At 46.6% G+C, this 27,479-nt stretch overlaps 1 protein-coding gene across 4 annotated transcripts in view; it reads right to left on the bottom strand.

The window, feature by feature from the left end:
- MTMR3 (myotubularin related protein 3) overlaps window positions 1–27,479 on the bottom strand; it is a 157,731-nt gene that overhangs the window by 15,418 nt on the left and 114,834 nt on the right. For 3 of the 4 annotated variants that reach the window (XM_075059915.1, XM_075059916.1, XM_075059914.1), the window contains 9 exons: window positions 26,487–26,600; window positions 11,172–11,377; window positions 10,816–10,947; window positions 7,560–7,671; window positions 6,565–6,760; window positions 6,021–6,206; window positions 3,718–3,888; window positions 2,297–2,442; window positions 142–1,540 (listed from right to left, as the gene is read on the bottom strand). In XM_075059915.1, the coding sequence (XP_074916016.1) occupies window positions 142–1,540; window positions 2,297–2,442; window positions 3,718–3,888; window positions 6,021–6,206; window positions 6,565–6,760; window positions 7,560–7,671; window positions 10,816–10,947; window positions 11,172–11,377; window positions 26,487–26,600 (2,662 nt within the window). The remainder of the gene's footprint in view (window positions 1–141; window positions 1,541–2,296; window positions 2,443–3,717; window positions 3,889–6,020; window positions 6,207–6,564; window positions 6,761–7,559; window positions 7,672–10,815; window positions 10,948–11,171; window positions 11,378–26,486; window positions 26,601–27,479) is intronic. The other variant, XM_075059917.1, reaches the window with a different exon arrangement.

Genomic DNA, 27,479 nt, shown 5'->3' with positions numbered 1-27,479 from the left:
AAATATTACCATAACCAAAATTCACTGTCTAACCAAACAACAATACTTCTTACCAAACTGCTGACTTAGAACTGTGGGCTCCAGAAATGTGATTAACCAATCCACTATTGTCAGCAGTGGCTGAATTACCGTTACACTTACCACTTCGTCCCCATAATCGCCACTGAAACGTAGTGAGCTATTCAGGTACTGGCTCTCCAACCGGCTCCTCAACTCCTGCACTTGCTTCTTCAATATCTCCACTTCCTGTTGATGCCCAGTTTCAATCTGACGCAGGCGCTGCTGGATAACATCAGTGTAGATTGGCATCCCATCATCATCCAAGTGGTTCCTGGTGGGTTGGTCTGGGCTGCTAACTGTCTGTTGCCTCCCAGAATGGCCATGCACCCACTTATGGTGCAAGTTCCTCAAGTGAAACTGGGCAGAACTACAACTAGCTGTAGAGACCTGCCGGCTCAGAGAGGCTTTGATCCTATCATCCTCTCCATTCACACAGTGTCCATTTGCTGCAGGGTATTTCTGGGTAATACTGAACCCTGCAGGTTTCTCTGTCACCTTGTTCTCAGTCTCCAGCTCCCCATTACACACAATCTCATCTTTACATTCAGCTAAAGGCAAGGCACAAGGGGAAGGCATTGAGCTGTGTGTGTTGCTGCTGTTAGAAGTCCTGTTTACTTTTGTTCCCAGTCTGTGTAGCTCTATCATGTTTTCCCCCTCAGGTCTGTTTTCAGTTGTTTGAGAAAGTTCTTCAGCGCTGTTGTCCATCAGATGAGGTCCGTGGCAAGGGCCTTTCTGAATCAGCTCTTGCTTTGCTCCATTCTCTGTTAAGGTTTCGGTAGAACTTTCCATGTTGGATATTTTTGCCTCATGTTGGATTGTGATGGGCAATGGAGGGCTCTCTGCTTCTATATGAAGTCTACTAACACCTTCCTTCACATTGTTCTGAATGTCACTATTTACAGTACTCTCCAAGGGAATAGTTTGTAGTCCTTTCACCTGAAGTAACTTCTGGATACTGTTACAGAGATCCATAGGCTCCTCCTGTTGTCTTTTAAGCTCTGAAGAACCTTGTGAAACTGGATGTAGATTGGACACTGGATTGTTTATTGAAGTATCTGTATCCATCTCAGTCTTTTCATAGAGGCCATCAACATACTCATCAAGATTTTCAGTTCTGTTCTCCTTACCCAGGATAACTTCCTCCTCATCCTCTTTGCCTGTTGTCTCCAAGGTACCCCTCAAGAGCTCCTCCAGACCAACATCCTCTTTGGTGGCCTCCTGCAAGATGTTCTCCATCTGTCCCTCTGCCACGCCAGCTGCAACTGAAAGCTCTGCTCCAACAAGAGCCCTGCCTTGTTTGCTCAGGCTGTCCCCATCAAATGGATCATCCCCTGGGTTGCCAAGGCTGCTCAGCTCCAGAGACCTACGGTGCTCTTGCCACTTTTCATTGAGGCTGGGATCACTACTGCGTCGGTTAGTTGTAGGCACGTTGCTGTCGCAGGCCGTTGTCAGATTGTCAAACGATCTCGTCTTTGGTAGCCTACAGAGATACAAAATCAGAATCAAAAGTTACTTTTTAAAATATTTAATTACACAGGTTATTATTAATGAGCTTACCCATTTTGAAATCACAACCAGTCACTCACTACTGTGGAGTTCTGCAGTGCACTACAGTACTATCTAACAGTTCAGTCTGATCATTTATGGGTCAAAGCTGCTCCAGCACCATCCCATCTGGCCTTCTCTCTCCATCAAGAAAATTTCTTCAACTAATCTTCAGCATTCCCAGCATTCCCTCCACACCAAAGCTCCATTTCCAACTAGCATGCACCCAGAATCATCTTACTGGAAAAGGCTTCTCTAAAGACAAGGTAAGCAGTAGTTACATCAACGTAATACAAGAAAAAAAGCAGTGTGTACAAAGAATGCAAGGCAGCCCTGAAGATGCTGTATCCCATGTTTTCTGGCCTCCACAATACAGAGGCAGTACACCAAAGCAGAATAAATTCTGCAACTGGAGACAGTACCTGGGATGTTATTTGGGCATACTCTGTATACTGAACTGTGTTTTATCTGTTAATTTATTTCAAACCTATTTTCTGCTCTAATGTGTTTGCTACATAACAATCCAAGAAGCTGAATACTTTCAAAATTGAAATGACCACAGAGGGCTTTTTGTTAGTCATTTAAACAGTCCCACATCTCCCTCCCACAGCAAGTGCTCCTCTCCCTAAATCTCACAACATACTCTGTTGATCTTACTTTACAGGATGGGATTTCTGGGCTCTAGGCTCACCTGCCCAGAGACTGATCTTCAGGGCTGGAGCCTGGAACTGGGTAAGGGGCACAGGTGTCATCAGCAGGGGTGGAGGGGGAAGAACATGGTAGGTAAACAGCACTCCAGAGCATTAAATTACGCACATGACACACTGGATACAGCACCTAGAAAGAGAAAATGTGGCATGTTCACGTTTAGGAACATTAACCTGTCTCTCTCCAGGAATTTTGCTACTCTAATTTTACAGCTCAGGTTCACACTCCAGAGGTTCTACAATAGCATTTTTAATAATTTACTCGTAGCTATCAAGTTGTTATCCTTTCCTTCAGATATGGGGATTTTGGGAGGGGAAGGGTTTAAATAACTTAGAAAAATCTTTATTTCCATAAACACAGTGACATTTTAACAGTTCTCTACAGGATCTTATAGCATGCCCATCACTACAATATCTGAATGCCTAACATATTATTCTATCAAATATACATAAAGACGACTATGCCTCTCTCCCCCAAGTTCCTCGTGAGAGTTTATTACTATCAGAGAACTAACTGAAAAAGTGAAAGTGATGAAATTAGATATGTGCAAAGACTTCCATAACATTTTTTGTTATGCCAGTTTTTTGACAAAAGTTTAAGATATCTTATGACAACTCTTTTATCCCCCCAGTGTAACATGACAGAGATCTCCTGTTGGTAACCATACCTTGTCAAGCACACAAAATATTTTATTACAGGGAATACAGCATATATCTGACATAGAGATACTCTATATGGCTGCATTTGATATGTCCCAGTGGTCTGCTGAAGACAATGTAATGTAAATGCTTCAGAAAGATGGCTTTGGTGGTGTGGGACTGCATGGCATAGCAGAAGTTAAGCTAAGGCTATTCAAACATAAAACCTTGCTATGACACTCAAATGGTAACTAACCACTGGGTACGTGGGGGAATATCCATAAGAATATCCATAAAAATGACCATACTGGGTCAGACCAAAGGTCCATCCAGCCCAGTATCCTGTCTTCTGACAGTTGCCAATGCCAGGTGCCCTGGAGGGAATGAACAGAGCAGGTAATCATCAAGTGATCTTTCCCCTGTTGCCCATTCCCAGCTTCTGGCAAACAGAGGCTAGTGACACCATCCCTGCCCATCCTGGCTAATAGCCATTGATGGACCTATCCTCCGTGAACTTATCTAGTTCTTTTTTGAACACTGTTATAGTCTTGGCTTTCACAACATCCTCTGGCAAGGAGTTTCACAGTTATCTTTAGGCAGTACATTCATGGAACAGGCAAAGTCAAATCATCACCCACAGAAATAACTGGGATGCTTCCTTGAGGTGGATATTTTTGGGACAGTCACTTTCCCTGACTCCCACAGTTATAATGCAGAATTCCTAAAGGGACTCTCCCACAGGTGATGGGGAATGAATGATACATACAGTTTCTGACTGGGAAGAGTAAAGCAGGTTTTTGAAGGCTTTGTTTGCTGCTCGCAGCAGAGACCAGACAGAACATGTCCTTTCCTGAGTATGTTTTTCTCCTCTCTCCTTCGCATTGTTGCACAGGAATGTACCAAAGAGGCAAGAGTAGGTGTGTTGCACCAATTTGACCTGTACAGACCAATACAGATAGAGTCATATGGCAGCACATATGGTGTGTGTGAAAGATGTAACTTTCATGCTTAAGAGGCAATTAATCTACCATTCATGTGAGGCTGTCTATGTAAGGCTTTTGTGGAGGATGCCATATAAATCTATTTAGCATTTTTTGCATGCCCTCTTAGAAAGCTAATGACAAGAACATAGCAGCACAATGGGCTCCTCTCCATTATGCACCATCATATTTGAGCTATATAGAATTATAAGAGGAAACAGGACATAAAGATTGCATGTTTATTTACATGCTGTGTCTAAAACTTATGTACTGAAACCAGGGCCCTGGAGAATATGGTAGAGAAGGGAATTTTTGACACAGATGTCACATAGTATCAATAAAGTAAAAAAGCACCGAGCTGGCGATAATAGGTAATCATAGAATATCAAGGTTGGAAAGGACCTCAGGAGGTATCTAGTCCAACCCTCTGCTCAAAGCAGGACCAATCTCCAACTAAATCATCCCAGCCAGGCCTTTGCCAAGCCTGACTTTAAAAGCCTCTAAGGAAGGAGATTCCACCACCTCCCTAGGTAACCCATTCCAGTGCTTCAACACCCTCCTAGTGAAAAAATTTTTCCTAATATCCAACCTGAACCTCCTCCACTGCAACTTGAGACCGTTACTCCTTGGTCTGTCATCTGGTACCACTGAGAACAGTCTAGATCCATCCTCTCTGGAACCCCCTTTCAGATAGTTGAAAGCAGCTATCAAATCCCCCTCATACTTCTCTTCTGCAGACTAAACAATCTCAGTTCCCTCAGCCTCGCCTCATAAGTCGTGTACTCCAGCCCCCTCTTTCCAATTTTTCCACATCCTTCTTGTAGTGTGGGGCCCAAAACTGGACACAGTACTCCAGATGAGACCTTCCCAATGTCGAATAGAGGGGAATGATCATGTCCCTCGATCTGCGGGCAATGCCCCTACTTATACAGCCCAAAATGCCGTTAGCCTTCTTGGCAACAAGGGCACACTGTTGACTCATATCCAGCTTCTCGTCCACTGTAACCCCTAGGTCCTTTTCTGCAGAACTGCTGCCTAGCCACTCGGTCCCCAGTCTGTAGCAGTGCATGGGATTCTTCCGTCCTAAGTGCAGGACTCTGCACTTGTCCTTGATGAACCTCATCAGATTTCTTTTGGCCAAATCCTCTAATTTGTATAGGGCCCTCTGTATCCAATCCCTACCCTCCAGCGTATCTACCACTCCTCCCAGTTTAGTGTCATCCGCAAACTTGCTGAGAGTGCAGTCCACGCCATCTTCTGTCTTGTGGCACACATGGAAACACAGGAAGCTCATCCAATCTAGATTGTAGCTCACTGCACACTATAGTCTCAATCCAGCAAAGCCCTGGAGAATGTACTTATCTTTAAGCATGTCAATAATCCAATTGACTTCGACAGAACTACTCGTGTTAAAAGTTAAACACATGCTTAACTGCTTTGCTGGATTAGGGCCTTCAGCTCTAAAAAGACCAGAAGATGGAATTACTCAGGGAATTGGAGAAGCATTATAGAAACTTCCTCCTCTAGGTTGTCAGTTCAAATCCATCCATGTAGTCCGTGACTGACAATAACAGTGTGACTGGCTTGGTGGCCCTGAGATGTGACTTCAATAGTCTTAGCCAAACTTCTCAGAGGACAGTTGTCAATATCAGAAAAGCCACACTTTCTAGGCAGTTTTAGCAGAGAAAAAGAATGGAAACTCCTTGGTCTTAGAGACATTCTCTCCAGGTCAGGATGAAACAGTGTAGCGGAGAAGTGCTGGGGAAGTTTGCATTGTCATTACCTGTGCTGTCCCTATTCTGTGGATATTTGAATCCAGGACATGATTTCTTTCTTTCTTTCAAGTTTAAAGGAAGTCCTAGAAGGCCCCATCCCTGCTTTCAGAGAGAACTGATCGCAGATTCCATGAAGACAAGTGGTTTTGTCTGCCAGACAAGGCTCAACGGTTGTCACATCTGTTTATCAGGCTGCACTGTGATATAAGGTAGATGGGAAAATCGGAAACCCCTCAGGGCTATTCAGTGTGTTAGCTCTGTCTACTGGTTTAGAAGTATTTAATAAAACAGTAATCTCTCAAGCCACAACTCACAAGGAATGCTTCGTTAAACTCGAAAGAGCAAGGGAACTGCCTCTGGAGCTGATGGACGCAGTCCAACCACTGTAAAAATACTGGGCAGCGCTCATTTAGGTCATCCGAATTCTCACCATGGCCACAGCGATCTGCAAACTTGTGGCCAAAATCCAGCCATTCCATCTCCACTAGCACCTGGAAACCCTGCGGGAAAGAAAATGTAGTTGAAGGTCTCCAGATTTTTTTGTCAGTCCAAATGTTACAATTTTCCAGGACACAGTCTGAGACTTCTCATGGGAAGTATTCATGCTTAATATACCTGGTTTCTTTTCAGAATTAATCATGTTTTCTTTCAATCTACTTTTCTTCTATTTAATTCCCTTCACAATTAACCCACCATATCATTCAATAGCATCCATCAGATTCAGCAAGACTGGTGATAACATTAGTACATTTTCAGATGAAGAAATCTGAGTTCAATCATTCAGTAGCCTTCCCCATTAATCTGCAAAGAAACCCAAACTCAGCCATCCTCCCATTCATCAATGGATGGTTTACAAACCTCTATGGTCCTGTAATATGGATCGAGCAGCAGTTTGGACAGTGCCACTATCTGTGGGGTTCGGTCCCAGCCATCCGAGCAGTGCACCAAGACTGGTCGCTGGTCTCTGTCTACTGCATGCACTACCAATAGCGCAGATTTCAGAAGCACAGACAAGTGCTGCAGCCATTTGGTACTTTCCAGTGCTGATAACCAGCTAAAGAAAAACCAAGGGAGGATAGTTTATGCTCTTTTTAATGTTTCCCAGCTGAGATCTTTGAATTAAAAAAAATCAGAGTGATCATAATTAAACTCCCATTATAGTACTAAACAATAGTGCTTTCCTTGAATCTATTTTTTCACTTAAATTATCTTGTTAATGCTCTCACAAGTTTGCAGGAAATACAGACAGTCTACTTAGTTAATGTGAAAGGCTCATGGCAGCAAATGAAGAACCAGGAGAAACTGTTAGAGGAAAGAGGGTTGAAATGCTGCAGTGTTCTGGGGAATGTTCACAGTCAGAAGACACCTCAGTTAATGTCACTGGAGGTCAGTTATACCATGGAAATGATGGGCTGGGTCTCCAGGGTGAGGATATTAGGAATGTAGTAAGTTCATGGAGCAACACTAGTGCCTTTCAAAGGCAAGTCAGACTGCTGCACACTTCTGGGGTTAGATAGCATGTTACAATAGCAGTTTTACAAAATCAGGGGAAAGCTGAAATATTGCAGGATGCACAGGTGAGACTAACCAAGCCCGCCTGACAGTAATATACGCTAATATTAAAGCAAAGGATCCAATTTTGATCCCAGTCTCATTTGCTATCTCCATTTTAGAATTAATGAGTCAGTAACTTCCTTTGGCTCAAGCTATATTAAGCTGTAGCATGTTTACAAAGAGAAGGCTGAGGAAGAACAAACATCTGCTTAATTCAGACTAGAAAATATCAGGGGAAGAATGAGAGTTAGACACAAAAATATAATTTAAGAAAGAAAAAACCTCAAATGCCCACTTACTTTCCTGGGTCTGGCATCTGTGTGCAGAGCAAGCGCAGCGACTGAAAGCTCTTCCGGATAGAATGGATGTTTGCCATCCCCATGAACACCACTTCACAATTTGGATAATACTCTGTAGAAAATTATAAAAAACAAGAGGAGGAATTAAAAACAACATGAATATTATGTTAAAAAAGCAGCTTTTCTATAAAAACAAACTGCTGCAGTTGTGGACTGATGAAATAGTGCTGTTTAGCACAATCTCCTGTAGACAAAAATTTGTGCTTGGACTTCAGCTGGTATTCCAGACATTACAACAAATGGTGGAAAAACTGAAAGTACTGGTAACTATTGTGACAATATAAAGAAAATACATGTGCTTGTTTCTCTACTGAATTAATGATGGAGATCTAAGTCACTGTGCAGATTTATGAATCTTCCTTGCTGTCTGCTGTTGGGTGAAACAACAGGTTAAATGCAATATTTTTTCACCTCTGCGGAACTGGTTTCCAAACTAACTTACATCATAACAGAACTAGCACACGGTTTGGTGTATGCCTGGCAATGTCTATTAAGCAGAGGGCCAGAGCCAGGGCCAGGGCCAGGACAGTAGCGGTGTTTAGGTCTGCAGAGACGTCTATTAGCAAAAGGTTGTTGAGGTTTCTTAATGTTGAGGTTTTTTTACTGTTCCATTTCATACCACAAGAAGCTGTGCACAGACAGCTCCCCATAGGGGTAGTGGTATTACACTTTTAGAAGTTATACAATGCTCTAAAAAGACTGAGCAATCTGAAAATGAAGGTCAATTCATGATTGTCCTTAAACCTTAAAATTAAAGATGATTTACTTCCCCTTACCTCTTGGGAAGACCAAAGAGGTTACTTACTTCACCCCATCACTTTGTGGAAGTGACAAGTGTCACTCAGATGAGAAATACTCAAGACTGCAGTAGACAGAGAATGGAAGGGACTATTTGTGCAAGTCCTAAGAAGCCTTCCTCTGGACAAACCTGTACTCTATACTCAAACTACTCACCCTAGATGGGTTGGCAGGATCAGTGCAGATAGGGCCCCCTACTCATAGGAAGTGCTCAGGCTCGCATGTTTCAGGATCATGCCCTTTAGATGACCAACCCTAAGTTTATCTTACTTCTGTACTATGCATCTGACTAGTTGATTAGCAGATTAAGTCAACTGCCTCATATGAAATACACTCTATGTCCTCAGGGAATGGACTTTAAATAATATCAGGCTGCAGTTCTGTCAGGTGTGGCCTATTAGTATGGTCTTCTTCCTGGACCACAGGCACATCTGACACACACACAGAAGACTTTAACAGATGCCTCCAACTTTGTGCGTGCATCTATAGACCACATAAATTGGATCCTAGAGCTCCTGGAGATCTATCCTTTAGCCCATACAGCCTGGTGCAATTTGCAAGCCAGTAAATATTGCATGCAACTCTTTGACTTTATACTCTTTTACTCTGCTACAAACTGAGGAGAGAGATCCACAAAATTCAACAGGGTTAATTGCTGATCTGAACGTAAATAATATTGTATGCACATCCCAGATCTTTCAGGCTAAACTTTAGAACCAGATTGTGCCATTTAGCCAATGATCTACAATGGGAACGGTGTCGAGCAGTACGGCCCCAAGTGGAGCTCCAGGAGGCACCATCTTCTGCTCCCCACCAAAATCCCTGATGTGCAGGAGAGTGCACAAGATGAAACATTTCCTGGAATGTGCCCTCCCTGCCATGGCTTGCTAGCTCCAAAGGCAGTGTGGAGGGCCTCTCTTCTTCAGGGATCTCTTTAGGAAGGACTGCATCCTATGAGTGCATGGAGCCACAATCCCTAGCCTTTGTGTAGAGCTGGGAAGAAGGCACCTTTCCTCTACCACCTCTAATCACCATGCTAAAGCCAGGGATATTGTGGCCCTTTCTGAGCCATGAAGACATTATCCAAACTATTTTTTAAAAGTCATCAATATTTGAAGATGAAGAATATGGTCTGTGAAAGGCCAATAAACTGCTCCTTACAAAGGCTGTTACACTTAATATTCTCACTTTGTCTCCAGAGTGTACTGTTGGATTAACTGTATTTTATTAAAAATGTGACCAAGATTTGGGTATCAAATTTAATGAAGCTAACATAGCTGTCTGGAAATTTCCTAAAACTGTTCAAGTATCCTCATCTTGAAACTCAAGATAAGTTACTGCACTGCATTGTGCTTTCCATTTAGACATTTCATTCCATCAATCATGAGTTCCTTTATACTTTTTGGAAGCTATATGGACATTTAAGCTCCCTCTCTCACCACCGGCTGCTATGCCCCGAAGTGCAGCTATTCTGGTCAAAGATCTCAGAGGGCCACCTTAGATATTACTGAAATAGGAAAATTACAGGTAGGAAAGGCAAAGCTATCTGGTTTTCTCTCATATTCTCCAATGATGGAATTTAACCAGGATGTATTCCCATCTACTAATGTTCATCAAAAAACCTCCTGCTCCTACTATCCACAATTCACAAATGGTAACAAAGAACACGGAATGCAATAATCCTTGGTAAACTTCACAAATGCAGGATAAGTAAGTATTTTACTTACATTTGTATATGGGAGCTGTTCCAGAAATACTAAGAGTGCTGTGTCAATCCTGCAACACTATTACCCACTATGGTTTACTGAGTTTTGTTTCGGGTTTTCTCTTGTATTTTTATAGTTAATCTATACATTAATCTTTAGTGTGTTTTCATATTGCATGTAAGTTTAAATATTTGATTCAGTGAAGGAAGACTATTCAACATACTGTACATAGTTCAATGTTAATTATATATTGTTACCAATTTAGTCTTGCGCTTTGAAGCACAGCATCAACTGGCAACTAACTCTGTCCCTTTCAAGTAAGTACAGGCTGACCACCCTGGATTTTCATGCTCCAGGATAGCTATATTGATACAAACTTTCATTCAATGCATTACACCAAAGCAAAAAGTTTTGACTTGCATCCATGTGACTCTAAAGGCTTGCAGCACTGTTGTAACTACACTTCCTGGTGCAAAACTCCCTGCTGTAGACAAGCCCCATGTCCCTTTAAACGTGTATCTATCCTTTTGACTACCTACATATAATCATAGAATATCAGGGTTGGAAGGAACCTCAGGAGGTCATCTAGTCCAACCACCTGCTCAAAGCAGGATCAATCCCCAACTAAATCATCCCACTCAGAGCTTTGTCAAGCTGATATATAAACTGACACGAGAGCAAACACTACTTACCTGGGCACTCACAGCCTCCACCTTTGGCTCTGTTAGCCACAGCAGCTGCATAAGAACGTGCATCCAAGATCAAAAGCTTCTGAGGCTGGATGGCCAAACTTTCTGCTCCTGAAGCATTAGAAATTGAGGAATCTATGGAAAGAAAAAGGGCAACCAAAAGTAATTAAACAAATACTTTTGACACTATCTGCAACAAAGTCATACAGGAACCACAATGTGCATGCACTGTGCATAGAGGAATCCTACACACTCTGTAAACATGCAGTCACTCCCATATATCTTATACTATACACAGAAGATCACACTCCCATACAAAGCTCTAGCCATTTCAGAAATGAATGGGCTGATGAACTCACCAAATTCCACATCAGACAGGTCCCCTCCATTGGAGAAGTCTCTGGAACAGTTTCCATTCATTAATTTGCCGCTTTTTGACCTAGAGTCTGAAGCACATGCTTTGGCCACTGACTGGACAAGGTGTTCATCATCTGCATTTCTCCAGCCCCACCAGCTGACCTCAGGCTGTCCACAACGGGAAATTACTGCCCCATTACACTGGTGCCTACGCAGGAAAGAGTAAGAACAGCTAACTATACCAATCACATTAGCACCCTAAATAAAAGAATCAGTAGAAACTAAACCACATAGAACATTGGGAATTAACTAGTTCGCTGCAGAGTTCTACATCATATCAGTGTTCTAGAGGCACATATATCCTACAGATTTATATATAATCCAAGGATGCTCCATAGGAATGTGTTTCAAGCTTGTAGGATAGTTGAGTCAATTGCTGTAATATGAAAAGATTAAATATGACATTCAAATATAAGTCACTTTTGGTGCCCTGGATGCAGTTAGACACCAGCAGCTAGCCTGTGACAGCTGACTCAGACTCACAGGGCTCTGACTACATGACTGTTTCACTGCAGTATAGATGTTCAGGCTCAGGCTTCAGCCTGAGCACTGAGACCATCCCAAGCCCAGACGTCTAAACTGCAATCAAACAGACCTGCAGCCCGAGCCCCATGAACCCGAGTCAGCTAGCGCAGGCCAGCTGCAGGTTTTTAATTGCAGTGTAGACAAACTTCAGACCTCAGAAGGGGGGTGATGTCCAAGATTTAGTTTTGGAGGGCTTTGTCTAATTAGAGGACACACCAATTATTAGGTCTGAAGGGAGTATGATGCCTCTGATAAGAACCTGTAGACCTTGGTGTGTCTGCTGTATGATTATTCCTAAGCATAACTTGAAGACTTATTTCTGTGCATGGATAGTGTCAATGGACAGTGTCAATGAGCCCTCATTGTGCCCTGGGTGTTCTGGTAAAGACATACAGATTCTGCAATGGTTCTGTATTGCAAGTATTACTGCACTGGCAAAAGGAAAATAGCTCATTTCCCACCTTTCCACAAGGGATGTTAAATATCTATAGCTTGGCTCTTTCTGAGCCTTGTTATATGTGCCTTGTTTGAAAATATTGACTAAGGGTATGTCTACATTACATTAAAACACCTGTGGCTGGCCCAGGTGAGCTGACACTGGCCAGCTGCAGGTGTTTTATTGCAGTATAGATATAGCCTCCACATTCCTGTCAGTGAAGAGAAATGCTTCTGAGTAATTATAAGAGAAACTAGATTGGAGACTATAAAAGCACAAGGAGAATTTTCTGTCTTATATTCTTCCCTGCCCTGTTTCTCACAGGACTACTTCCCTTTCTCAAGATTTGTTTATGGCACATACTACCATTTCTCTAACAGACAGCAGGTGGATGGGTTTTCCTTTGTAGCCTCTCAACACTGATCACAACATGACAAGAGTTGTTCAGAAAGTAACACAGACATTTCCTGAATCTGGGGGCTTCTGGTACCAGGCTGGTGATGGTGCTGCAGAAACAAGATTTCCCTGTATGCACTGTTGTGTTGCAATTAAACTTCTCACTCGCTTCATGAGGACAGATCAGTCAAAAGAAAAAAAAGTGTCATGATGGAAAATTAAGAGCCTGAGTCTGAACACCTGCACTCATGTGATTAGTCCTTACTCACTCAAGCAGTTCCATTGTCCTAAGTGGATGTATATGCATGAGTAAGGACTGCTTGTGTGAGTAAGGGTTAGCAGGATCCTAGAACTGGAAGTGTGCAAGATTTAGTTTGTAAGTAAAAAAGCACCTCAGCAGTAAAATTTGCTACAGATGTCAAATCAAGCAGACTTTAAAGAATAAAATACTCTTTGTTATTGAGATATTTCTACTGCCTCTAAAATGCAAGTGATAAACTATAAAAGTTCTGTAAAAAGCAAGAAAGACTCCTGTAGCACCTTATAGACTAACAGATGTATTGGAGCATAAGTTTTTGTGAGTGAATACCCACTTCGTCAGACGCATGCAAAAGCTTATGCTCTAATACATCTGTTAGTCTATAAGGTGCCACAGGACTCTCTGTTGCTTTTTACAGATCCAGACTAACACCGCTACCCCTCTGATAGTATAAAAGCTCTGTATATGCATAATGGTGCAGAGGACTAGAAAGTCAGGGAGAGAGGTGACACTATCAATACAGGATGTCATGTGACACTGAGATCACTGAAGGAGTGATTGAAAGTGGCTGTTTATCTGGTCCTTATTGGGCAATGACAAACTCATAGTAAAATTAGTTTTGTTTATTTACAACAGAATTTCTCAAAGTCTATATAATCTTTGTATATATGAACAACAGTTTACTTTAAAGTCTCAACTAATTTTCAATTTTATTACAAATAAAGTGAAGATTTTGATATAAAGGGAAGGCATCTGACCACCACAAACATGTTTTTAAAACAAGCTTCTGGAGAACCACTTCCATTGCCTGTATAAACAAAAAATTCAAAAGTGTTTTGTTTTTTTAAATATAATGACATTTGCCTTTTTGTTATTTTCTAAGTGGTGGTGCATCCTATTGCTGCCAATGGGATACGAACTCTCACTTCCATCCATCAAAGGCAGCAGGCTCTGATTCCTGGGTTCTGCCATGCAGTTCCTGTCCCCAGCTCTGGGTTCTGGCCATGGGCACTGAGCCCTGGCCCTAGTTGCAAGGCAGCAGACAACAGGCCCTGGCTCTGGCCACGCAACAGTGGGGCTCATCATTCATCGCCATTGCCCCTGGACCCCGCTGCCTTCCATGGCCTTGTATCCATCCCCCTCTCCCAGGACTCTGCTGCTTTCCTGGCCTCGCATTCACTTCCCGCTCCATTGCCCTGGGCTCCTGCTGCCTCTGCAGCTCTGCATCCACCCCCCACCCCCATTGACCTGGGGCCCCCCTGCCCCGCACCCATCCCAGCATTGCATCTGGCCCCTGCTGCCTAACCTCTTCGGCCCCCACCATCCAGGGCTTAATGGGTCCTGGGGCTAGCTGAGAAAAGTGATATTAACAAACATGCAAGTATCACTTCTCACAGCAGACTTATTAGCTATCTGTGAAAAGTGATACTTGTATGTTTGTTAATATCATTATCATTTTCCATGGCCTCCCAGGCAGCTACTAAATGTGCTGTGATATTAACAAATACACAAATATCACTTTTCACAGCAAGCCCCAGGACCCACTAAGCCCTGCATGGGGGGAGGGAGGCCGAAGGGGGAGGCAGCATTATTTTTGTTATTGAGTCTGCCAAAAACCCGACAAATACACGTTACAATGATGTGGATGTGACTCTGTGCACGTTTGGTTTTTTCTAAAATTAATTAAGTGTTTTAGGAAAAAATTGTCAGTGCGGCCACCAAAAAAATTTGTTGTGAGAACTCCTGGCCTAGACCTCAACTTTCTTAGGGTATATCCACTTTGCCATTAAAAATCTGCAGCTGGGCTGTGCCAGATGACTCAGGCTTACGGGGCTTCAATTCTGGGCTGTTTAATTATGGTGTAGACACTTGGGCTCAGGCTGGAGCCCAGGTTCTAGGGCACTGCAAGGTGGGAGGGTCCCAGAGCTCAGGCTGCAGCAATAGAACAGTCCCTTAGCCCGAGCCCTGTGAGCCTGAGTCAGCTGGACTAGGCCGGCCATGGATGTCTAACTACACACCTTGAGACATGTTCAGGCAGATTAAATGGACTTGTTTAAAATGTGTTCCCGGGGTTATTAAATTTGTGTCAACTGGTTGTTACAGATAACAAACACTGCAGTATCCCTGGCACAGGCTGCTTAATGCTAAATGTTTAAAGAAACTCTGACAACCTGTTTAGGCTTCACATTTGCCATATCCTAAGATTGTAATATACTCTGGGAGAAGTGGAGGCACACTGCACTTTCTAATTATATTTTGATAGCACTTTCTGTAATTAGTTCCAATAACATTCATATACTGAAAAGAAAAAACAGCAACTATTACTAAAAGCAAAGGAGAGACCATTGCAATGGAGCCAGATTTACAACAGGTACCACCCACATGCAGGGAGAAAATACATTTCCATTATAATCAGGAATCCCAGTTTGATGTGATAAAAAACACCCCAAATTCTCTAATAAAAAACCATAAAAATCCGTGTTATTCTGTGATTAAAATAAAATGTTTAACTTTAAGTTTCCCTAGCCACAATATATATAGGTATCTGTTGAGCATGCTGTTTTACTGATATACAGCAACTCCTCGCTTAACGTTGTAGTTAAGAGTTGGAATACTGTCATGGATGGATATAAACTGTTCAGGAAGGACAGGCAGGGTAGAAAAGGTGGGGGAGTTGCATTGTATGTAAGAGAGCAGTATGACTGCTCAGAGCTCCGGTATGAAACTGCGACAAACTGAGAGTCGCTGGATTAAATTTAGAAGTGTGAGCCAACAAGTGCGGTGGGATTTGTTGTGTGTAGTCTGCTATAGAACACCAGACAAGGGAATGAAGGTGGACAAGGTTTTCTTCTGCGCAACTACAGAAGTTACTAGATCGCCAGGGCCTGGTTCTCATAGGAGACTTATAATACTCTGATATGCACTGGTAGAGCAAACCAGCAGTGCACAGATAATTCCAGGAAGTTTCTTTGGAAAGTGAGGGATCATATTTCCTGGGTAGCAAGTGCTTGGGGAACCACCTAGGGGCAGAGCCTCTTCTTGACCTGCTGCTCAAAACAGAGAAGAGTTAGTAGGGGAAAGCAAAAGTGGATGGACCTGGGCAGCTCGAGAGAAAAATGACCATGAGATGGTTGAGTTCAGATCCTGACAAAAAGGAACAAAGGAGAGCGCAGAATACAGACCGGACTTCAGAAAAAGCAGACTTCGACTCCCTCAGGAGCAACTTGGATGACAGGAACCCTGAGGAGCATACGAGGGGAAAGGGAGTCCAGAGAGCTGGCGTATTAAGGAAGCTTATTATGAGGGCACAGGAAAAAACCATCACTTATGTGCAAGAAAGAATAACAAATATGGCAGGGGACCAGCTTGGCGTTAACGGAGAAATCTTTGCTGGAGCTTAAACAACAAAAGGAAGCTTAACAAGAAGTGAAACTTGGACAGATGACTAGGTGGAGTATAAAAATAGCATAAGCATGTAGGTGTATTCAGGAAGCAACACTGGAGTTGCAAGCTTAGCAAGAGATGTGAAGAGGTACACGAAGGGTTTTTTACAGGTATGTTAGTCAACAAGGTGGTGGTCAGGGAAAGTGTAGGACTTCTTACTAAAATGAAGGAGGCAGCCTAGTGAAGATTGATGTGTGAATAAGCTGAAGTACTACTCAAGCTTTTTTTTGCCTCAGTCCTTCACAGACAAGGTCAGCTCCCAGACTGCTGCAAACTGGCAGCACAGTAATGGAGGAAGTACCAGGAAAGAAGAAGTGGTTCGGACTATTTAGAAAAACTGGATAGCCCCAAGTCAGGGGCCGAGATGGCTGCATCCAAGGGGTGCTAAAGGAGTTGGCGGACTGTTGACTGCAGAGCCATTGGCCATTATTTTTTGAAAACATCATGGCGAAACGGGAGGAAATCCCGGATTAACTGCAAAAGTCAAATTATATTGTTCCGATCTTTACATAAGGGAAGAAGGGAGAATCCCAGGAACTACAAGGCCAGTCAGCCTCACCTCTGTCCCTGGAAAATCATGGAGCAGATCCTCAAGGAATCCCTTTGAAGCACTTGGAGGAGAAGAAAGAAATCAGAGGACAGTCAGCTGATTATTCAACCAAGGGCAAGTCATCCTACCACACCTGATTGCCTTCTATGATGAGACCAACTGGCTTGTGGATATAGGAAAAGCGAGTGGATGTGATTATATCTTTGACTTTAGCAAAGCTTTTGAACATCTCCCACAGTATTCTTGCCAGCAAGTTAAAAAGTATGGTACTGGATAAATTTGGACTATAACGTGGATAGAAAGCTGGCTAGGTGTGGGCTCAATGGGTAGTTGGATCAAGACTCTATGTTGTAAATGCGGCACCAGGGGTCGGTGCTGGGGCTGATTTTGTTCACATCTTTATTAAGGATCACAGAAATTAGGTGGAGGGATGTCAGGAGGTCATCTAGTCCAAACCCCCTGCTCACAAGAAGGCACAATCCCAACTAAATCATCCAGCCAGGGCTTTGTCAAACCTGACCATTAAAAACCTCCTAATGTAAAGGAAATTACCATCACGGTCCCTAGGTTAACGCATTCCAGTTTGCTTCATCCATCCTCCTAGTGAAAAGTTTTCCTAATATCAACCTAAACTCCCTCCACTTGCAAGTTGAGACCATTACTCCTTGTTCTGGTCATCTGCCTACCACTGAGAAACAGTCTAGCTTCCATCCTCATTGAACCTCCTTCAGGGTAGCTGGAAAGCAATACCCGCAGTTCGGCATTCTTCTCTCTACCTGGAAAAAAGAAACAATCTCAGTTCCTTCAGCCTCATCTTCATCTCATAAAGTATTGCTCACACAGCCTTCCTAATCATTTTTGTTACTTCATGCTGGACCTTCTTCCCAAATTTTTCCACAATCCTTACTGTAGTGTGGGCCCAAACGACGACACAAGTATCCAGATGGCCTGCAGCAATGTTGGATTAGTAGGGAAATGATCACAATCCCTCGCTCTGCGTGGCAATGCCTACCACTTATTACAGCCCAAATGCTGTTAGCCTTACTTGACACAGGGCACTGACTGAGTTGGCTCATCTCCAAGCTGACTCAATACCACTTGTACATCCTAGTCTTTTTCTGACGAACTCTGCCAACACAAATCCGAACCCCTAGTCTGTAGCAGGGGCAATGGATTGCTCTGCTATCATAGTTCTACCCTCAACACAGTGCAGTAGGATAGCACTACCAACTCCTTCCCCAACAGGAGCATTACAGAGATTTAGGGGACTGAACATATCTCAATCAAACACAATCAACTGCTCAAACTTAGATTGCTGCATAATTCGGAAGCGTAAAAAGAAACTCCATCATTGACAATATTATCATTCGCATATAGGCCAGAGACAAAAATAGCCTAATGTCAGTCAATTATAAGCATAATAGTTCTTTTCCAGAGCCATTGTTGTGTCGCCATTATTGATTAATGGAGGTGGAATAAACCAAAAGGTGGGGAAATTCAAAACAGACAGGGCCGAGAATTACAGTAGTTCTTTTAAGAATAATAACGTAACAAGCATGTTAGAGTATATTACTTTTAAAAAGCTGAGACGTGGTAACAGAAGTAAGCCTAGAATTACTAAAGTGTAAGCCGATTGGTTAGCTGGTGCCTTGAGTACGACTTAGAAACCACGATCAAACCAGCGACGCTGGATCTCCATGAAACGGCAGTACTGAAGAATAAACTAGGTCATGCGAAAGATCATCAGTCACTGCATGTACTTATCGATGGTGCCATACAGTAGAATTCTTATTAATGTCTACAGATGTGTCCGTACAGTGACTAGTATTACACTCTTTATGAGGCTTGTAGCATCGATATGAGCACCTGTTGCTATAGTATTCAATACTGAGCTTGAGTCAGTCCGAATGTACTAACTACGGTACACCTTTCAGTAATGTTGAATCTACTTAGATGTTGCTCACATATCGTATATATATGGTCTAACGTAGGGTAGACGTTGAGCGTCGTATAGGACATATTTACCTCTAGGATAACTACAAGCCGCCACGGTCAATATTGGTGCCAGAGTGGGCCACTTCATGCGGTAATATGTATACCTAAGCCGCCCGTCTCAGTCTCTTTGCGGTATCCCTACTGGGGGATACCGGACCTGGTCGCCATGGTGTGGGTGGATATCGTAGATAACGATTCTGAAGAGACAATAGTATTACAAATTTGTGTGGAGTGAAGTCTGATCGTTGATTTTCAATGTAATCAGTTCGAGTGGCTAAGAACTTCATAACCATTCCAAGAATATAAATTCCAGCAACGCGAAACATATACTTAGGAGAACAAAAAAGTCCAGGAGTGTTAGGACAAGCTGAGAGAAAATCGTCACCGTTCGTGCTTAATCTCTGGACTTGTGGTCAGTTGCTATTAAGAGACTCATTTACTTCATATTTTTCCTAGAATGACGTTTTGAATTTGGAACGCAGGGCTTTCATAATTGGTGAAAACTCAACTGTTATCGGCTAAGCATGTGACGATATGCCAGGGAACTAGGTGGTCTCACGCCAGGATGGCATGTTCCTGCGGGTGAGCTCGGGCAAGAACGCCGTAATATAGCCGGTCCCTTAGAGTGCGCCCGGTCACATGGTTCCGTACGTGTAAGGACCGCAATCATGGTCCGTGCAATGCATCCTGAGATAGGACTTCAACAAGGAGATCTCTAGTCCGAAAGTATCAAACGGTTACCCTTGTAACTCTCATCCAGACTAATCTAATCTAAAGAAAGTCAAATAAGAGGGTCGGATTGACGAAACGGTATGGCCATATACTATTATAAAGAGACATGAAAATGCAGCATACATGAACAAACGAAACTGAAAGAGGTGTGAATGCATGCCCGGCCGTAGAACGAGGTCTCTGAGACGTGTTCGTAGAATACGCTCAGGATAGTGTGCGCTCGGCGTGCACATTCGAAGAGTTGTACCTACGACAACTTACAGGGAGTCAAAGGCCGTCAGAGTGCGGACCTATAGTGGTAATTGATACCACCTGACTGGAACCGCCCGTCTCGTTTCTTGCCGGCTTACTCACAGGGAGGGGCGCGGGTGAATCGTGACACACGACATTCTAAGACAGACAGTTTACAGGAAGTAACTCTCTCTATGTTACTCGATCATTCCAAGAAGAAATCAGCTACGAACGGGGAAGGGAGAGTCGCACGTAGACGCAGAGCCAGGTTCAAACTGGACTGTTGGCGGAGCATAAAGGGACAGGCGAAGGGGCACAGAACCAGGTCGCTGCACTCAGAGGGTCCTGGGCGGGGACACTCGGGGCAAGGCACAGCCTAAGCGATGATCAGCCACCAGTTGGAAGAGTGGCGCCATGGCCGAGGGAAGACCGCAGTGACTGGCCAACTGCAGGACTACCCCCGGGATCCTCTGAAAGAGTAGGCACCTAGCCGCGTCACATGGCACAACCGAAAGAGGGAGAGTTGCGGAGCTGTCCACTAATAGCGGCCTATCCGCTACGCTGGAGCGGACTCGCTCCGATTATGCGAGACGATGAGGATTGGGAACACGATCGGGAGCGCATCTCCTGGACCATGCACGTAGCACATGGCTGAGTACTCGCCTTCTGTAAGCGGGAAAGGTGAAGTCGTGGAGTGGCGGCCTACTGTCCTCGGTACTTTGCCCAGATGACTACATACCTTCGATGATATCGAGACCGCTCGCTCTAACACTGCATGGCTTAACGCTGCAGACGACAACGTGCGAAGGGATGGCACAGGACGGTTCCAGGGGACAAGCCTAGAGGCGAGGGACGTACCTACGCGGTTCAAATGGGGGACACTGAAGACGGTGACAAACCCAGGTCGAAATAACTCTCCACTAGGTGGCATGGGCGGATACGAGACCAATGCGCGTAGAGGCACTCCGAGACTTTAAAGACTAAGCAGCAGGAGAAACAAGCGGCCCTGGCTTCCCGGGTGCAGTTCTGAGAAGGCCTGTAACGTTGAACCCGGACGAGAGGAAACGCAGAAGAGAGCCGGTGTGCTTCCCCGAGGATCAAAGGCATCTGAACGAGCCGCGATTCCGATTGGAAATGGGGTGGAGCGCATCTCGGCAGCAGCTCTAAGAAATTCCATCGGGCTGAAGTACGTGCCCTAGGGATCGGCTCCAACTCCGCGAAGCACCTGTCCAGTGCAGTCTGGGGAAGGACACGTAGCAAACGGACCGGCTTGACCGTCAGCCACGCTGAACCCGGAGCAAGGAAGGGCAACTGACGTGTGAAGGTCGAGGTGAGAAGCTCTGAAAGTCCTGCGTAAAGGTCAGGTAAGCGTGACGATCCTGAGGCTAACGACAGCGAGGAAGACGCTGCACGTAACCAAGATCCTAGCTGGGCCTGTTACCGGCATACGACTTCGGTGTACCGTGAATCAAACGAACACAGGGACCATAAAGTGTTCCCGGGAATCTAAGGCTGCAACCTGGAAGCTTTGATGAAAAGAGCGAACATGGGCAACATTCTGCCTGCGGTCGAAAGTCTCATACATGGGGATGCCCAATGTGAGGCACAGCGATGTCCGGCGGAGCGAAGACCACTCCTGGGCGCAAGGACCTAGGTGAGCCCCGATCCCGTCCAGGTCCGTTTCTAGGAACCACGAGGGTTGAAGGACGATAGGTGACGGTGAAGCCTGCAAATGCAACTCATGCCGACAGGAAGCTCTACTCTTTTTACTAGATACTTTAGCTGAACAACACGACCTAGGTGGATGGACGTTGCAGCAGCGGACGCCTATCTCTGCACGTGATATGTAGGCAGTGGAGCAGCACCTGTCGCGGCACTAGTACTCCTCAAGTGATCGTCCTGTGTGCAGCGGGGGAGGCGGAGTCGATGCACACCAGATCGAGACACTGGAGTGGGAGTCTAGGATGGATACGTGCAAGCGCTGCCACGAGACTGAGGTGGAGCCAGACTGGAGGCCTAGGGAGTCAGCATGTGCCGTGACGATGTGAGGCCGCCATGTGCCAAGAGTGATCAGGCAAGTACGTATGGAGGTTAAGAGGTGCTGCTGCAGCCTGTGGATGATGGCTGTCAAAGCTGTAACCGCGACAAGGAGAAGAAGCTGCCTGGCTATGGTGGGAAGTCTAGAAGGGCTCGAGTAAAACTCTATCCTCTGAAGTAGGGGTTGAGAGTGGGACTTTCGGCATTGAGCTTAGGCCTAGCTCGTTGAAAGGCGGCTGGACAATAGCGATGTGCGCAAAGGACTCGCTCCTCTGGAGGGTCCCCAGGATAAATTGCCAGTCGTCGAAGGTAGGGGAACACATGCACGCCGACTTGCGACGAAGAAACGCGACGACTACGGCCATGGCATTTGGTTAAACACTCGCAGGGGACCGTCGTGAGAGGGTCCCGAACGGCGAGGACCAGTGAAATTGATAGTTGCCGGCCGGCCGACAACGAAGCGGAAGGAACCTCCGATGGTGCGCGGGAAGATGGCTATAGGAGAGAATAAGGCGTCCTGCTGTCGGAGGGCGACGTACAGTTCCGGGATCCAGGATGATATTGGTCCCAAGGACACCATACAGAACTTCAACCTTGACCAGTTATTTGTTGAGCTCTCGTAGGTCGAGGATTGGGTTCTGAGACCTCCCTTGCCTTGGGATCAGAAAGTAATCGGGGTAAAACCCCCTGCCCTTCTCGTCTCTGGAACCTCTCTAATGGCCCCTTGTCGCAGGAGGTTCGTACATCCGGAGGAGAGATCTTTCGCTCGTGAGAGGGGTCCCTTGAAGCAGGGACGAGGAAGGGGGTGGAAGGGGAGTACGAAGGAAATGTAAGGTGGATATCCAAGCCGCAATGGCGGAAGGACCAGTGGTCTGAAGTAAGCTTGGTACCGAACGCCTGGAAGGAAGAACGGAAAGACGGTTGGAGAAGGGAGGAGATGGAATCCGGGGAAGGGACTGTCCAGCGCCCTCAGGCGCTACCTTCAAAACCAGGGCTTGGCCTGTGGAGTGAAGCTTGGGGGACGCTTGGCTTTCGCCCCCGGTTACCCGACTTGTCTGCGCCTTGCCATTCCTTTCGCCGCCTGGCCTTTGCCATGGGCTGGGGGTTAGGCCTGTGTTGCTGTTGAGGGCCTGATCTATCTTGGCTGTGTGATGGCGTATGCTTCCCCAGGCGGCATAATGACCTATCATCTTTGAGGCTTTGCACAGCCGAGGGTCAGTCTTGTCGAAAACAGGCCCTGGCCCTCAAACGGAAGAATCCTTGATGGTATATGGAGTTCCGAGAGAAGGCCAGAGACCTGAAGCCACGACAATGGCGGCGCCATATAGTGAACTCCGGAGGCTGAGTCCTGGGGCGAGTCTGCTGCGTCAAGACCGCTGTAGGGAAGTGCGTGCGACCTTTTTCCCCTCTTCAAGGAGAGCGGCGAACTCTGATGAGCGTCCTGCGAGGAGCAGCTCCTTAAATTTATCAGACGCCACCCCAGGTGTGTATGTTGTAGGCGAATGAGCAAGCTTTGCTGTTGGGAGACCCGCAACTGCGGGCGCCTGCGGAATAGACCTTGCGGCCAAGCAGGTCCATACGCCTCGGCCTTCCTTAGACTTGGGGTTGGGAGCTGTTGCCAGGCGCTATCCCTCTTCATTCACAATTGATTGAACGATCGAGGGGAACACGAGGGCGGTCCAGTGAACATTAAGTACTCATAGCCCTTCGAATGGGACCATGTATTTACGCTCCACACCGCCGAGCAGCGGGTTTAACGAAAGCCGGTTACTGCCAGTAGGTGGTGGCATTGGGTTGGATGCGGGCCCTTATGAAGGGCAGCGGGCAACACGAGTGGGCGCCATCCGCCGAGAGTGATGCCTACGACCGGGGTCCCTCGATCTGGCAGAACCTCCCGCAGCCCCCTGGGGAGGTTTTCAAATATTTTGGCGCGCAACCGGCGCCTGAGGCAGGTCCGGTGCGCCCTGAGATCCAGTGGGGGTAATGGTGGAATGTCAGCTCCCCACCCTGGCCACGGCCTTCATCTGGGGAGGACGACAAGGAGAGACCTTGGCAGAGAGCGGGTCTTGTGGCGGCTCAGACTGGAGCACCGCGTCTGGACTCTGTGCTAGGTGTCAAGGTCTGGAGGCTGAGTACGCACCGTCTTCCGTTTAGGGATGGAGGAGGCGTGAGAAGAAGTAGCCGCTCCGGACCCCTGTGCTCAAGACCGACGACCGCGAGGAGGAATTTGCTGGGGGCCCTGGGCTTGGTGATACGCCCAGGGGTCCAGAGCCCCACTGCTGAGGACCACATGCTCCTGCTTGAGTCTCGGAGAGAGGCGTTGGGGTCTTTTTCAAGCGTCTAAGTACAACACGCCCGCCCGCAGAGACTGACCCTGGCGATGAGGGCCACGGGGAGCCGAACGGAGGGTGGTACGGTCCACCTGAGCATGAGGGGCGAAAGCCTCCTCGTGCCAGGAGATGGTGCCGTGATCCATACCGGTGTCCGCTGATCGTGACCGGACTGTGCCACCGCCGGTGCGCAGGGAGGTCGACCGGGATCTGGATTGCCGATGGACAGGAACAGACTCCTCGGTTACGGTCGCCGGTAACGGTGGCTGGAGCCGAACAGTTGGGGCCGGGAGTATGAGACCGGCGCGAAGGATGATCTGCCGACGATGTACGACTCGGGTTTACGTCGATGGAGAGCGGTGCCGGACTGCGCTCTGGCGTCGCCAGCGAGACCTCCCTTGGATCAGAGATCGTGTGAGATCCGTGACGTGGTCCGAGACCGGAGAGTCCGGGGACGGTGCTCGCATCGGTGGCTTGCGCCTTAGACGCAGAAACCCCACTAGGCGTTGCCGCCGGTGGTTGGGCAGCACAGGCTCCGTTGAGCCGATGAGTCCCTGGCCCGAGGAGAATGGCCGTCGGGCGTGACGGGAACCTCAGTCTCAACCCCAGATTCTTGGCGGGGAGTGAGAGTGGATTGACTTGACGGAACCACATCCTGGGCCCGGAGTCGACGAAGTCCCTGGTCACGGCCAACACGGCCAGCGTCGGCGCGGTGTCTTTTCGAGGCAGCTTAGCTGGTAGGAGGTAGACAGTCTCTTCTCCTGAACCGGTTGCCGAGAGGTCGGTGCCTGCCCATTAGCGTCTTCACTGGCGCCGGAGTGGTCGCGACACTAGCCGGCAAGCGCCGCTCTCAGTCTCCTTCTTACGCTGTCAGCTAGTTGGAAACTGTGGAGCGTGCATAGCTGTCCATCCAACGTCCCCTAGCTTCTCTTCGTTCATTGTTTCTAGTTCTAGACTCTAGTTTTAATTTATAGTTACTTAGTTAGTTATAGTTGTAGTTTATTCGTTCTAAAAATGTATATAGTTTAGGTAAGGGTTTCGGGGCGCTAGCCCTCTCCCGCGCCCGGCGCCGGGCTCATGCCCTGGTTCGCCGGGGTTCAACACCGAGGCTCGATCCTGTAGAAAGCCGATGCTCACAGGATCACAATGCCTGCTTGAAGTGCTAGGGGACATCGCACTATATCGAGAAGTGCCGGCATTTGCACGAAGGCCTTCAGACTGAGGACCCAAGAAGGAGGAGACACGCCTCCAAGAGCTCCTGATCAGGAAAGCGGCGCTTAATCCTTCGATCTCAAGGCAACAAGAGTGCCGCTTCGGCTCCGGCACAGGACACTCCGGCGCCGTGAAGACGCATGGGCAAGGACGACCTTCTCCGGCAAACCGGTTCAGGCAAGAAGAGACTGGTCTACTCTCTCTACCAGCTAAGCTGCTCGAACAAGACACCGCGCGACGCTGGCCGTGTTGAAGCGTGACAGGGACTTCGTCGACTCCGGGCAGGAGGGTCCGTCAAGTCAATCCATCTCACTCCCCCCAAGATCTGGGGTTGAGACTGATGGTTCCCGTCACAGCCCGAGGCCTTCTCCTCGGCCAGGGACTTCATCGGCTCAACGGAAGCCTGTGCTGCCCAACCGCCGGCCCGGCACGCAGTGCGGGTTCTGCAGTCTAAGGGCAAGCCAACCGATGCGAGCACCGTCCCCGGACTCTCCGGTCTCGGACCGCGTCACGGATCTCACACACGATCTCGATCCAAGGGAGGTCTCGCTCTGCGGACGCCAGAGCGAGTCCCGGCACCGCTCTCCATCGACGGTAACCGGCCGTCGTACTCGCGGCGCAGAATCATCCTTCGCGCCGGTCTCATACTCCGGCACTGTTCTGGCTCCAGCCACCGTTACCGCACCGAGAACTCGAGGAGTCGTTCCCGTCATCGCGCAATCCAGATCCCGGTCGACCTCCCGGCACGCACCCGCGTGGTAGGAGGTCCCAGGTCTCGATCGCCAAGGCACCACGGTATGGATCACGGCACCGATCTCGGCCACGAGGAGGTCTTCGCCCCTTGCCAGCGTGGGACCGTACCACTCCGTTCGGCTCCCCCGTACACCAGGGGTATATATTACCCGCTATGGCGGCGCCACTCTAGGGGGCGACCTGCCGGCCCGCTGGAGTTGCTAGGGTAAAAGTCTTCCAATGAACGTGCACGCGCGGCGCGTACACCTACTGGAATGGATATGAGCAATCACTCAAAGAAGCAGCTAAGGTTTTATTTGCTGAAAAGCCGCAGTCCTCAGTTTGGTGACAGTGGATGCTCCTGGTCTGGAGTCTCACCTGTAAATCACAGCCGGGATACGCTTCCAGGACCGAAAGCTTGCCACACTCTCCAGCTCCTTGTCCGTGATCCAAGCAGGAACTATGAGCTCCTGTGGGTAGCTACCACAGAGCCTGAGTGGAAAGAGGAAGTGAAGGGTTAAATGTAGCAGACAAATAGCAGATACATAACCTACTGTGAATACAAAATAAAAGACAGTACAAGCAAACTAAGTGCCGTTCATTTCACAACCCATACTATTTTGTGAGCTCTTGATCAATCATATATTCAGCTACAATCCTCTTCATTAGACATTAAAGAATACAGTGGACCAGCACCTTAGCTGGTGTAAGTCTGCATACCTCCATTTATATCAATGGAGCAGTGCCACTTTCATCATCTGAGGATCTGACCCAGTGTTTCCTTAGAAAAATTATAACCCAATGGTTATTTAACTCCAGCTGCCAGGAATGCATAAAAACACATTAGAGAAATTCCTCGTCTTTCAATACCAAAGAGATAGTAATTCCATTCCCTTCTATAAGCTCATATCACAAAGCCACTAGGAATGAAGTCATTATGGTCTCGCAGAGTTGGTCAGCAGAGGATATATGTGTAAAACTGGACCAATGCATCAACCTATCAATCCCTTTTGGCAGGTAAGAAATGGATTGCGTTGATTTGTGGTGGTCTGGTGAAATGGTATTTTTCCCTGTGGGCTGCCATCTTGTGCTCTAGAATTTAGTGAAAAGAGTGATGTGTACTGGAATTACACAAAATGTCTAAGATTAGCTTGGAGAGGTGTGAACAGTTCCCATTCATTGCTACAGCATATTAATTATTAGACCAATTGATGTTTATATAAATGTCAGCTTTGGTAACTACTTAACCACTAACCCAAACTTGCAAGCAAAAAAAAGGATACTCATATTTTGAAGATCAGCTCAATCTACTATGCTTGGATTCTCACTGAATCTCAGTGAGTATAAGGCAGGGGTTGGCAAAATTTCAGA

This window comes from Chelonoidis abingdonii, chromosome 22 (genome assembly GCF_003597395.2).
Source record: "Chelonoidis abingdonii isolate Lonesome George chromosome 22, CheloAbing_2.0, whole genome shotgun sequence".
NCBI lineage: Eukaryota > Metazoa > Chordata > Testudines > Testudinidae > Chelonoidis > Chelonoidis abingdonii.
Note: the sequence above shows the minus strand (reverse complement) of the source record. Positions and strands in the feature narration are given on the sequence as shown.